The sequence below is a fragment of the Solanum lycopersicum genome, chromosome 4, assembly GCF_036512215.1.
Source record: "Solanum lycopersicum chromosome 4, SLM_r2.1".
NCBI lineage: Eukaryota > Viridiplantae > Streptophyta > Magnoliopsida > Solanales > Solanaceae > Solanum > Solanum lycopersicum.
In genome coordinates, this window is record NC_090803.1 from 66,991,066 (window position 1) to 67,003,183 (window position 12,118).

Genomic DNA, 12,118 nt, shown 5'->3' on the forward strand with positions numbered 1-12,118 from the left:
TTTAACTACATGAATCATGATTATATAACATGTTGAAGTTTTCATTTCACTCGAACAATACAATTTTACAAGTCTTACAAATAAAATCTAAAAAGGATCATGTACGCAAACCTTATCCCTCACCTATAATACCACATATAATAATACAATATCCGATCAAGTCAAGTAAAACAAAAAACACAATATTTACCAAGTTACAAGCAACAAACTCCATTTCACTTGAGCAATTTGCATAAATAACCTTTTTAAGGTTACTATTTTAAATTATGTCCCAATTAATTCAATGTGCTAAATTTATTCCACAAATGAACTAACAAGTATAACATGGATACAATGTAAAGAGTGTACTTGAAAAGATGTTACAAAGATCGTAATAAAGTGATAAATATTCTTTTATTTTTAATAAAAATTTTTGAAAGAAAATACTTTACTCTAATACGAGACTTTTTCATGTGAATTTAAATTTAATCAAATTGTAACGCGAAAAATATAATAACATCGATCTTGAAAAAAAGGCCACGTTGTGCAAATGGATAAAAATGTAAAATTTTCTCATTTTTATCGGTGCTTATTTAATTCCTTGCAAATTCCAGTTGAGTCGTTATAGTTTGAGCGGTAGCTGTTTATTTCAAAGTTCCGTACAAATCGCTTAAAAATGGAAACACAGAAAACAGTGAGCGTTCCAGAAAAATTCTCAGCTCAAAGTTGTTACATTTTTTCGACCATAAATCTCAAATTCCGAGTTTTTAGCGTGTTTTCAGCTCACCCCATTATCTTTACAACAGCAAATATCATCATCTTCAACCTCTCCTCCCCAAAAAAAAATCATAACAGTTTCTTCTTTTTCTTGCATAAACCACAAAATTTTAATTGCTGTACTTTGGTTTGCCAAAGATAATTTTCAAATACCACTACCAGCACAAAAGGTGAGCAAGGTGATGACTATTCTTGGCAATAATTTGAAAAATATGGAGCTTTTTGTAAATGATTATGGTTCAGTTTGTGGGGTTGAGGTGTTTGATGAAATGCGTCTAAGAACATGTTATGAGCTAAAGAACCAATTTTTAGGTGTTTTTTTGTTACATTTTTTTTTCCTTAGTTTGTGGGGTTGAGTTGTTTGACAGAATGCATTCAAGAGTTGCAATTTTATGAGCTAAAGAGCCCATTTTAAGGTGTTTTTTTTAATTACTGATCTTTTTGAGTTTGTGGGGTTGAGTTGTTTGACAGAATGCATCCAAGAATTGCATGTTTATGAACTAAAGAACCCATTTTTAGGTGCTTTGATTTCCATAACTATTTTTCTTAGTTTGTGGGGTTGAGTTGTTTGACAGAATGCATCCAAGAATTGCATGTTTATGAGCTAAAGAACGTATTTTTAGGTGCTTTGGTTTCCATTACTATTTTTCTCAGTTTGTGGGGTTGAGTTTTTGACAGAACGCATCCAAGAACTACATGTTTATGAGTTACAGAAAACATTTTTAGGTGTTTTTTGCTCTTTTTCCCCCCCTGATGTTCTGTTGTCTGAATTTTGGCAGATAAGAAGATCATATACGAGGTTTTTAATCAAATTAGGCATATACAGAGGGTAGGGAGGTGGTTATAAGGCAGTTCCTCTCTTTTAATACAAAGAGAGGGACCATATGAAGATTTGTAATTCATTGATATAATCTATTTGCTGGTCCTCTTCAAGTGCATTGATTCTGGGGAAAGAAGAGGGTGCTAAAAATGAGCTCAGTTTATGGGGAGGAGGCATCTCAATATGGTGATGATCACGGATCAGTTGCACATGAAGAGAAAGAGAAGATTTTTGTTGCAGTTAGATTGAGACCTTTGAATGAGAGGGAGATTACATGTAACGATGTCTCGGATTGGGAATGCATCAATAACACCACAATTTTTTATAAAAATTCTATGTCAGAGCGTTCATTGTTTCCAACTGCTTGTGCATATGGTAAGCTTCTTCACATTTTCATTTTCCTTTGCGTTGTGTTTTTATTTTTTGAATTGAAAAGATTCCTCCTTAAAATTGGTGTATGAAATTGAACAGACCGAGTATTTGGGTATGATTGCTCCACAAGGCAGGTGTATGAGGAAGCCGCCAAAGGAGTTGCTCTTTCAGTTCTTAGTGGTATTAATTGTAAGTACTAGCCCTTGTTCACGGTCCATTTTCTGCACCTACATAATGATGTTACAGTAATAACGTATGAAATCTTTGCAGCAAGTATCTTCGCATATGGACAGACAAGTAGTGGGAAAACGTATACTATGTCTGGAATCACCGAATACACATTAGCAGATATATATGATCATATATGCAGGGTGGGTAAACCTTTCCTATTCTTCCATGCAATTAATTTATGCTGTACAAAATTCAGAGTGTCTGATGCTTTTAAGGTGCCTTTTTATTTTCAAAAACTTTTAGAACGTAGACCGAGAATTTACACTAAAATTCTCTGCCATGGAGATATACAATGAAGTTGTTAGAGACCTTCTAACCCCAGAGGACACTCCACTTAGACTCCTCGATGATCCAGAGGTGAATATATGTTTTAAGCATGATCAAGTTTTGTTTTATTCACAGACAATATTATGCAAGTAAGTAACCTCTTTCATTTACAGAGAGGAACTGTAGTTGAAAAACTTACAGAGGTAACACTGAAGGACTGGAACCATCTAAAAGAACTGCTGTCAGTATGTGAAGGTAAAAGGCTGAGACTGCTGTGTAGTGTTTCCAGCAAGTTAATATGATATAACTTCAATTGTTACCATTCTTGCAGCTCAAAGGAAAATAGGAGAAACTGCTCTCAACGAAGTGAGCTCAAGATCTCACCAGATTCTGCGTTTGGTTAGTGCATTGGTTGCAAGATGGTTTATGAATAATAATATATAAAGGAAATACATCATTTTCTTGACTTGGACAAATGATCTTTTTGCAGACAGTTGAAAGTACCGCTAAGAAATTTGTTGGCTTAAACTCAAGCACTCTGACAGCTGCAGTGGTGAGGAAAATTACCTCTGCACGGACATCACTTAGAAGGATTATTGGAGTCCTTAGTTCCTATGAAAATGATTGATAGACAATATTTTGTTCTTCCTGCAGAATTTTGTTGATCTTGCTGGAAGTGAGCGTGCTTCTCAAACCATGTCAGCAAATGTAAGACTGAAAGAAGGCAGCCACATCAATCGCAGTTTGCTGACTCTTGGAACTGTCATTCGCAAATTAAGGTTGCCACATAACTACAGTTTGCTGAGCTTCAAATTTGTTTTTGTTTTGGCTTCTTCCTTAGATCGCTAAAAGGCTATTTCTAAGTCTTGTTCATCAATATAATTTTGTACTTTTATCAGCAAAAAAGGAAATGGACATATTCCTTTCAGAGACTCGAAGCTGACACGCATACTACAGAATTCATTGGGAGGCAATGCCAGAACTGCCATCATTTGCACCATGAGTCCTGCACATAGCCATGTTGAACAATCCAGGAACACTTTGTTGTTTGCAACTTGTGCCAAGAATGTCATTACTAACGCAAAAGTTAACGTGGTAATGTCAGAGAAGGCACTGGTGAAACAATTACGAAAAGAACTAGCTAGATTGGAAGCTGAGCTAAGGAGTTTATCGGCACTTGCTGCCTCAGGTGGATCATCAGAGGCTCTGAAAGAAAAGGAGGATCTGATTGAAAAGGTACCAATGGTTAACCTTTGCAATAACTAGTATTCTGGGGAACTCCTACAATATCTTTTCATACATTGTTCTTCAACCTAATTTTGATCTCTTAGGACTTCTCCATCATGCCTATAAGACATGACAAGACAAGAATTGTTCCAAAACTAAATGTCTCAATGATGATTTATCTTTTGGTTTGCTATGGATCTCAAAAACTTACTGTTTTAGCATCAAACATGTGAGTCGATTAATACATATGTCTGCCTTTTGGTGCACTTTGGGCGCAGGACGTTAGTATTTGTCATAGATGACAGTTCAGATTCAGTGTTTCTTAATGATTAAATATTTATCTAACTTCAATTGCTTGAACTTCGATCTAAGAGTAGTGGCTTTCATTCAAGACAAGATATCCATAACCTATTCCCTTTTTGTATGACGATGCAGATGAGCAGAGAAATAAGGGAGCTAACCCAGCAGCGTGATCTTGCTCAATCTCGTTTTCACAATTTTCCAAGTTCAGGGTCATGGGTACGTGTAGTTAGTCTTGAATGAGCTCATAAACTTTTCAATTCATAATATACATCGGGGAGCTTAATCTGTTCTCTCTCTCTTGTAGACTGAACTAAGTAGTGTGTCATCTCCTGATAAGGCCCAATGGCTGGACGACTGTGCAGCATCAGAAGTATCAGAATGTGTATATCCTTTTCGTCCTGATGGTGTATCCGCGATATCTCAATATGGCAGATACGGAGGCTTTAATTCTAACAAGCTAGGTGAACAGATTCCTGAACCTCCAGAAGATCAGTATCTCTGTGATGACACCTCCCCAAGGCTGTTCATTGAGAAATATTTTGGACCTGATCCATGTAAGGGATGGGAAAATAGTGCTCAAAGAACTGTTCAAAATTTGGAAGATAACTGCAAGGAAGTACAATGTGTTGAAGTGGATTCAAACACGAAGAGTATAAGCTCTGATAAACATTCATCACCTCGAAAGGGAGATCAGGAGTCAAGTTTCATTGACAAAGATCATAACGATAAGGAACCAAAGCAAACTAGCAATCTAGTCGTGGAACACTCTTCTTCTTCTTCTTCCGACACAGATTCTGACTCAAATAATTTACCAAGGAGCAGAAGCAGTGAAGCAATTATCATTAACGTGCCAGTATCAGAAGGATCTGAAGTAATTAAGGAAAATGTGGACATATCAAGTAAATCTGAGGAAGAGTTATCTATTAAAAAGATTGATATTGAGGAGAAACCTTCTCAGCCGGAGCTTTCTGCTGATAATGTTAAGTTGTTATCAAAAGAACACAACCGCAGTTTCACGATTGAAGTAAAGCTCAAAATGTCAGGTGAAGACTGTGAGAAGATTTGTGCTGAGGAACCAAAAATGTCCGGTGAAGATAGCATAAAAATTTGTGCAGAGGGTGAGGTTGCCAAATCTGTGCCTGAGAAGCAATCAGGGGATAATTTGGTAAGTAACTTTCTGCTTGAGATTAATAGCTAGAACTGCACATCTCTAAAACACAAAAAAATTCTTAAATGTGCTTCTAATGTATATCGATATACATACTTTGATAAGTTCGTATAGAGATCATAAGAAATTAACTTTATCTTGTTAGGTTCAGGATGATGAGCACACCTCCAAGGACTTGGGAAACTTTGCCGCTGATTCCTTAAATTCAGAGAATGAATCAGAATTATCTCCTTCCAGACAGTGGATGGAATTTGAGAAACAAAGGCAAGAGATAATAGAACTATGGAATGCATGCAATGTGCCCCTTGTTCACAGAACATACTTTTTCCTACTCTTCAAAGGGGATCCAACTGACTCAGTTTACATGGAGGTGGAGCTTAGAAGACTGTCCTATCTTAAGAACGCATTCTCTTTAGGAGCTAAAGTTGTGAAAGACGGTCAAGTTTTCTCACAGGCTGCAAGGTACTCATTTATATCTTTTTCTTTTCTGTAGTTTTTGGAGATTTCTTGCATGGGCTGCTATGTCTCAAGTTCTGTCTAACTTTCACAAGCAATGAGACAAGACAAATTTCATATCGGGAAAATGGTCAAAAATACCCCTCTACTATCCGAAATATCTTAATTTTACTCTCCATTACACTTTAGATCATTCATACCCTTAGCAATTCGTCTCATATATGTCCATGATGATAACGAAGTTCTAACATGAAGTATAACAAAGGGTAATTTTAAACCAAAAGTAGAGTCTAACACCTTTTTCCTAGAATTATTTTCACATGTGGAGTCCACATTAGAGCTCTGCTAAAGTCAAGGGCAAATATGAGACAATGTGCTAACAGCAAGTCCAAAAATATAGTGGGGAGTAAGATTAAGATATTTCGTTCAGTAGAAGAAGGGTAGATTTCGAAGTTTTTTCCTTTAATATATTTCAAGCATGCAAAATTAATCAATCTGAAAGTATGATAAAAATTGATCCTAAAAGTACTCTAATCCTTTCAAACAGTTTAAATGCTCTGAATCGCGAGAGGGAAATGCTGAGCAAGTTGCTTCATAAGAAGTTTTCTTCAAAGGAGAGAGACAGCTTATACGAGAAACGGGGCATTGGTCTTAAAACTAAAAAAAGAAGACATCAACTGTGCCATCAGTTATGGAAAGATACGAGAGACATGGATCACATTAAGGAAAGTGCAGCACTCATCTCAAAATTAGTTGGATTCGAAGCACAAAACGAAGTCCCAAAAGAGATGTTTGAACTCAACTTCTCACCAGGGCCAAAAAATCTCAGGTCTTTCAGCTGGAAGCCAAGAAAAGCCTAATGTGATCTTCTAATGCAAAAGATTTAAGGATTATTTGAAGCATTGTAGTGGCTTCAAAATGAATTAACCCTCCCTAATTCATGTAAAGTTTAGAAGTTAAACCACCCCCATAGTATCTAAATATACACAAAAGATGTCCCATACTTGTACTTAATACACCTTCTCCCTACTCATCGACGAGCTTTTATTAATGTACATTATGTATATTCAATCCTCAACCTCGAGATCTCAAGTTAAGAGAGTCATCCCTGTATGTAGATATAAGTGGAAGATATATTGCAGCTTATATGTATGTAAAACAAGACTCAAAATCATTGGGACAGCATAGGATAATTGTCTTCAAAAGGCATCATATTTTGCAGTTTTTTTTGTTCTGGTTGGAATATAAACCCACATCACCTTCTTTTCCTTCTCCTTATCTGTTTGGTTTTTCCTGGGATACTTGTCAATACAATTAAGCCAACTAGTTCACAATATATGTACAAAAAAGACCAAAATATAAGTATATAAAACCTATATATTGCATACTCAGCGCGAATTAGGCAACGATAACCTCTGTTTCATTATAGCATTTAACTCGAGATGAATCCTGATCATTTTTTTCGACTACACTCAATTCTTTGATCCAAACAAGGTACATTACAATTAGCTGAAACAAACCATTTACCTAACTTTGAAAGTAAAGCAAACTAATCAAAAAGATGCACTTTACATGAAACTTTGTCAACATATACATCCATTATCGCGATTTAAGAACGGCTCCTTCCACAATTTTCCAACCGGAGTTTGCCCAGGACATGTCGTACCTTGTTGTATAGGTAGTACTGTATGAGTCATTGTGCTCTGGATGGGCTACATCAGTTAAACTTGCTGATTCCTCTAGAGTAGCTTCCACAGTAGCACGTCGGCCATCAGCTGAGACAGTTACACTATCAATGGCAAGGTTTAAAAGCTTGTACTCCCAAAACCAACCATGCTGCGCAATTTCTCTTGCACGGTCTGTCCAAATCTTCAGCATCTGACCATCCAAAACCTGTCATTTTGAACAATGTCGTCAGGCAAAATACAAAGGTGACACCAGAAATAGCAAGGAGGTGTATTAAGCTGCATTTGGACAACAGCAAACAACAAAAAAGATGCTGGGTAGTTCATCACGAAGCAACTCGTGTTGAGCAGCTGAATTCTACAAGAAATCATTTGGCTCTAACAAAAAGTTGGTGTGTATGACATTTTGCTGTAAAGATATTATCATAACATTGTATAGAAATTGAGATAGAGCAGCTAACACACAATCCTACCTCTTGCTTTGGCAGGAAGTAAAATCCATTAAGAATTATCTCAAGGCTTTCAGGTTCTATTGCATTTCACGTCATACTATAGTGAAACATAATCAACAATATAAAAAGAAAGGCATTACATATTGATACCTCTGACAATCTGTTGAGACAGTGATCGGTTCCAAGAGACTGGGATTTGATATTCTGCCACTTCCGAACTATACTTTCTGCAAGTCTTGCATCCATTCTAGGAACCTCAAGAGGATTTTCAACTGGTGAGGCAGAGGTATCTGCAGTAGCAGATAAAATTTCTGATATTCAGAAGAAAGGGAAGGTTGGAAAAAGAAAACATAACTGAAACCCTCAGACAAGAATTTAAAAGAACCCCAGACTTGAGAAAATATAATAACAATAATAGAAGAAGATAATTTTTATTAGATAGATGTACAACTACCACTTGTAACAATAAGATTTTTTCTCTCAAATCCAGGTCGTTGAATGAAGCAGCAGAGAAAAGCAAAAGAGAATGGCTCCATAAGGTCATATTTGGTCAACCCCGAGAGTTATTTAGAAACTAAAATGGTCAGTGAGTCATACCCACATTGATAACATCCGAGGCAATGGCTGAACCAGTAGCACTAGCACTATGTTGAACTGAAGACCCATGTCTAAAGGAAGAAAGCTTCAATCCAACCAAAGTCAAGAAACCAACCGCTACTCCAGCACACATAATCTTCACACTTGCATCTTTTATTCTGTCAGTTATCACATCTTGCTCTTGATAGTTAGAACTCTTTCTCTCAGGATCCCCAACAGTCGTAATAAAGTTATTTTGATCACGGAGTTCTTCAAGATCCTCAAATGGCTTAGCAATATCAAATTCGTTCATCTCATTGTCACCATATCGTCTTACACTGCCTTCCCCGTCACCAGCAGGAAAAACTTTCTGTAGTGCCTGAATTGCACTAGCCTTAACACTATCAAGCACAGCTGTAGCTTCAGCTCCAATCCTTGCAATAGCTGCAGCAGCAGCTAAAGGTGAAGCACCACCACCTTCCAGCCTTTCCAAATATCTTAAAACAGTAGGGTCATCATAATAGTCACCAAGCTTAAAAGTGACATCTTCTGTCTCTCTAAATCTGGGAAAGACCACTTCCATCAACCAGGTCTCCAAAAGCTTACATAGTCCAGGGAGCAGATCATTTTCGTTGTCGTCCTTTGAGTGTTCTGCAACAAAAGTCACTATAGATGGATCTCTATAAGGGGAGTCCTCACTGTCTAGGCCCAACCAAGAGCGACATCCATCGACTTCTCCAACAAGCAGTGAACAAAGGCCCCTCTCCAAAGCAAAGTCTATTTCACGGTTTTCTCTAACAGTGTATACAGACACAGAACTGCCGTAAGCTGTAACTTTGGTCTGCTGAAGCTGCTGAAAAAGGTTATCAGCATCTTGAATGAGATGAGGTTTTTTTCCAACAAAAGCTTGAGCAACAAGTGCAAGCGCCACCCCGTAAACTTCAAAGCTTTCTGCAGGAATGTTACTTGGCGTTGCGACGAAGAGGTCCACCTTTTAAAAAGGAAGAGGAAAATGAAGAGAAGGAGTAAAAAGAACAGTTACAAAAGAAACCAAAATAAATGAATGAAGTTAAGCCAACCTGCTCAGCAGCTGTCATCCGTAGGAAGGCCTCATTCATGAAATCTTCTCGTGTGAACCCCCCTGAAATTGCAGCTGCTCCTCCTCCTCCAACAGCCCACAAAATGTTGCGCACGCCTTGAAGAGCCTCTACTCTTTTCATTCGGTATTCATCACCAAGAGGAAAAGCTAGAAGTTCAAGTACGTAGCGTGGATTTATCTCTTCTAATGTCTCATCTATCTGGGATTGCAGATCAAGGGCAAGATTACTTGCACCTTCTTCCTGGAAAAGGAAGGAAGAAAGTTCCTCATTATTTGCTCTTCACTGTAAGCTTACAATTCGACCCAAAAAAGGCATGCATCAGCATTAAAGCAGGCGAGAGGTAAAGAAAAAGTGCAGTCACATATACCCCACACACATACATTACCAAAAACAAACAAACAGAGACGTCTTAAGTGAATCATGGATGACCAAGAAGAGCACTATACTCATTTATAGGTAAATCAAAATGAAGTTAGCAATCAGTACAATGATACAAACCCTCTTCCATTATTAAAGTCATTTGTCAACAGACATTTGCAGCTGGCAAAAAGCTGTGTCATAGTGCATAAACTATAGAAAACAGTTATTTCCATGTGTGTTCCCTTTATAGAATTTCAAATATACCATCACATTCACTCTAACATACTCATATCATCAGAAGTAACTATACCTGCAACAGCTTAAGTGCTCTTTCAAGCAGTTCACAACCTTGAACAAAATCAGGAGGCGAAAGTGCCATCGCATCTCGCGAATGGTCAACATATGCGAGTGCCATAGCTAAGACCACATCTTGCTTGAATGACTTTGGCAACCGCTCTTTCAGCAAGCTTTCCCCAATCTGAAGAACTACTCCAGTCTCACCAGCTTCTTGCAAAACACACAATGCTCCCGGAACCTGTAAAAGCCATGACATTCTTTTAAATTCTTTGCATCCCACAACAACTTTTAGAATATTTAAGTTTTATAACCAACCCGGGTACAAATTTTACTACACTATCAGTTAGTTATGTATTGAGAACTAAGTAAGTGTAGACTGGTAATCTGGAAAATAGGTAGGTGACATGCTACAACGGGTTAAATTACACTGGTCATGTACAAAACCTTTTCTTTAATTTGCATAACTTAAACAATTACCTTTATCAATAGTAAGCGTGGTCTGGTAATCTAGAAAATAAGGTAAGCAACAAGCAACAACTCATTGAACTACATTGATCATGTTGTTCTCACTATATAAAATCTTATCTTATAACCGCGGAATAGTTTTGGCCCAATCCTTAGGAACAACCGCAGCCTTCAAAACTCAGGAAAAAGGGCCCGTCCTTCTATCCTTCTCCGCTTAAATACTAGGCTTAGTTTGCATAGCCAGAACCTATGACCCAAATTACAAGTCCTTCAACCTTGGCGACTTGAACTAAGCCTAGATGCACTTAAAACTACAAACTTCTACAATTTTATTCACTGCTACTTGCAATTGGTAATTTGTAAAATATGATAAGCAACATGCTACAATTATTAGCTAAATTATACAGATAGTATATAATTGAAAAAAGGCATCTAAGATCAACCTGACTTACTTGGGGAGCATAAGTTAATACAGATAAACTTAATTCCAAGTTTCAAACTCCCTATAGCACTTTTCAATTAGCTAAAAAATTATTCAATTAAGAATGTGGGCAGTAAATAAAAAAGTGGAGTAATTGAAATAGTACTTTATCCCAGGGGACCGGAGTTAGAATAGTATCGAACTCATGCTGAGCGAGGCCTTGATTGTATTCTCTACGAGAGGTAGAGTCAGCAAGGGTTTCACAAGCAGCTTGAAGAATCTGTCGTCGGCCAATCAATGCCTCTTGACTGTACCCGTACTGCGGCGGCTTAGTAATTCTAGCATCGTAGCATCTCCTGATACCATCACCGAGGAAGTGAGCTTCAGCACCAAGCACTCTATAAAAGTCTATAGGCATTAAAATGTGGCGGTCTGAAGGAGCAACGGGAGGAGGAATAGTCGTAACAGAGGTTGTAGAAGTTGAATTCTGGAAATCCGATGAGTCGGAGGTGGTGGTGGGGGAAGGAAGGAATTGGAAATCGGCGAGAAGACGATCCGCCCATTTACTGGCGGAGAAGTTCGTCGGTACACTACTTGTTCCACCGGTAACACTACTGGCTCCTCCGGTAACAGCATTGAGTCTCGGCGGCTTCTTACCGGCGCCGCCTGCTAGTTGAAATGGTGGTGAAAGGCGTGCAGTACAAATGCCAAAGCTTAGGTGTGTTAATGCCTCCATTGTTAAGGAAGCTTCAAAATGTGCTCATAATTCATTGTTTTTAACTCTTTCAGATATTTTTTGTTCACTCGTAAAGCAATTGGGCCGACTCTTTCATATGGGCTAAAATTTCTTGTTGGGCTTCGAAACTGAATCTTATGGATGGATAAGTGGATAGGCCCGTTTCATTTGAATGATTAGATGGATCCAATTGCACGGTTTGCTATTTGAATGAACTTATCGTAGTCATCGGATATTATGATGTAAAAATATAAATGTAGATTCCGTAAAAAAGTTACTTTCTCCGTTTCATTTTATGTGCCACTTTCGCATTTCGAGATTCAAACAAGTCTATCGTTGACCATAAGTTTTTCATAGACCTTTTTAACATTTTGAATTATCAATTATTATGACTTATAGTACTCTTTACGTAGTTTAATAAATATA

General features: G+C 37.6%; 2 protein-coding genes across 5 annotated transcripts; one reads left to right on the forward strand and one right to left on the reverse strand.

Moving 5' to 3' along the window:
* Positions 1-600: 600 nt before the first annotated feature.
* On the forward strand, positions 601-6,868 carry LOC101252983 (kinesin-like protein KIN-7E). 3 transcript variants are annotated; one of them, XM_004238274.5, is made up of 14 exons: positions 601-926; positions 1,536-1,951; positions 2,048-2,137; positions 2,219-2,319; positions 2,423-2,536; positions 2,620-2,701; positions 2,778-2,845; positions 2,937-2,999; positions 3,101-3,225; positions 3,346-3,682; positions 4,109-4,192; positions 4,281-5,141; positions 5,290-5,606; positions 6,148-6,868. In XM_004238274.5, the coding sequence occupies exons 2-14, from the start codon at positions 1,726-1,728 to the stop codon at positions 6,458-6,460; spliced, it is 2,781 nt and encodes a 926-aa protein (XP_004238322.2). In that variant the 5' UTR covers positions 601-926; positions 1,536-1,725; the 3' UTR covers positions 6,461-6,868. The 3 variants fall into 3 exon arrangements, with proteins under 3 accessions (XP_004238322.2, XP_019069259.2, XP_010320414.2); XM_019213714.3 differs by having other exon boundaries at positions 5,296-5,606; XM_010322112.4 differs by having other exon boundaries at positions 608-935.
* A 133-nt stretch (positions 6,869-7,001) lies between these two features.
* Positions 7,002-11,722, reverse strand: LOC101055525 (Hop-interacting protein THI044). 2 transcript variants are annotated; one of them, XM_010321742.4, is made up of 6 exons: positions 11,123-11,722; positions 10,084-10,308; positions 9,393-9,653; positions 8,335-9,304; positions 7,888-8,048; positions 7,002-7,493 (listed from the first exon to the last, which is right to left on the reverse strand). In XM_010321742.4, exons 1-6 carry the CDS (start codon positions 11,690-11,692, stop codon positions 7,200-7,202), a joined length of 2,481 nt encoding a protein of 826 aa, XP_010320044.2. In that variant the 5' UTR covers positions 11,693-11,722; the 3' UTR covers positions 7,002-7,199.
* Positions 11,723-12,118: the final 396 nt, after the last annotated feature.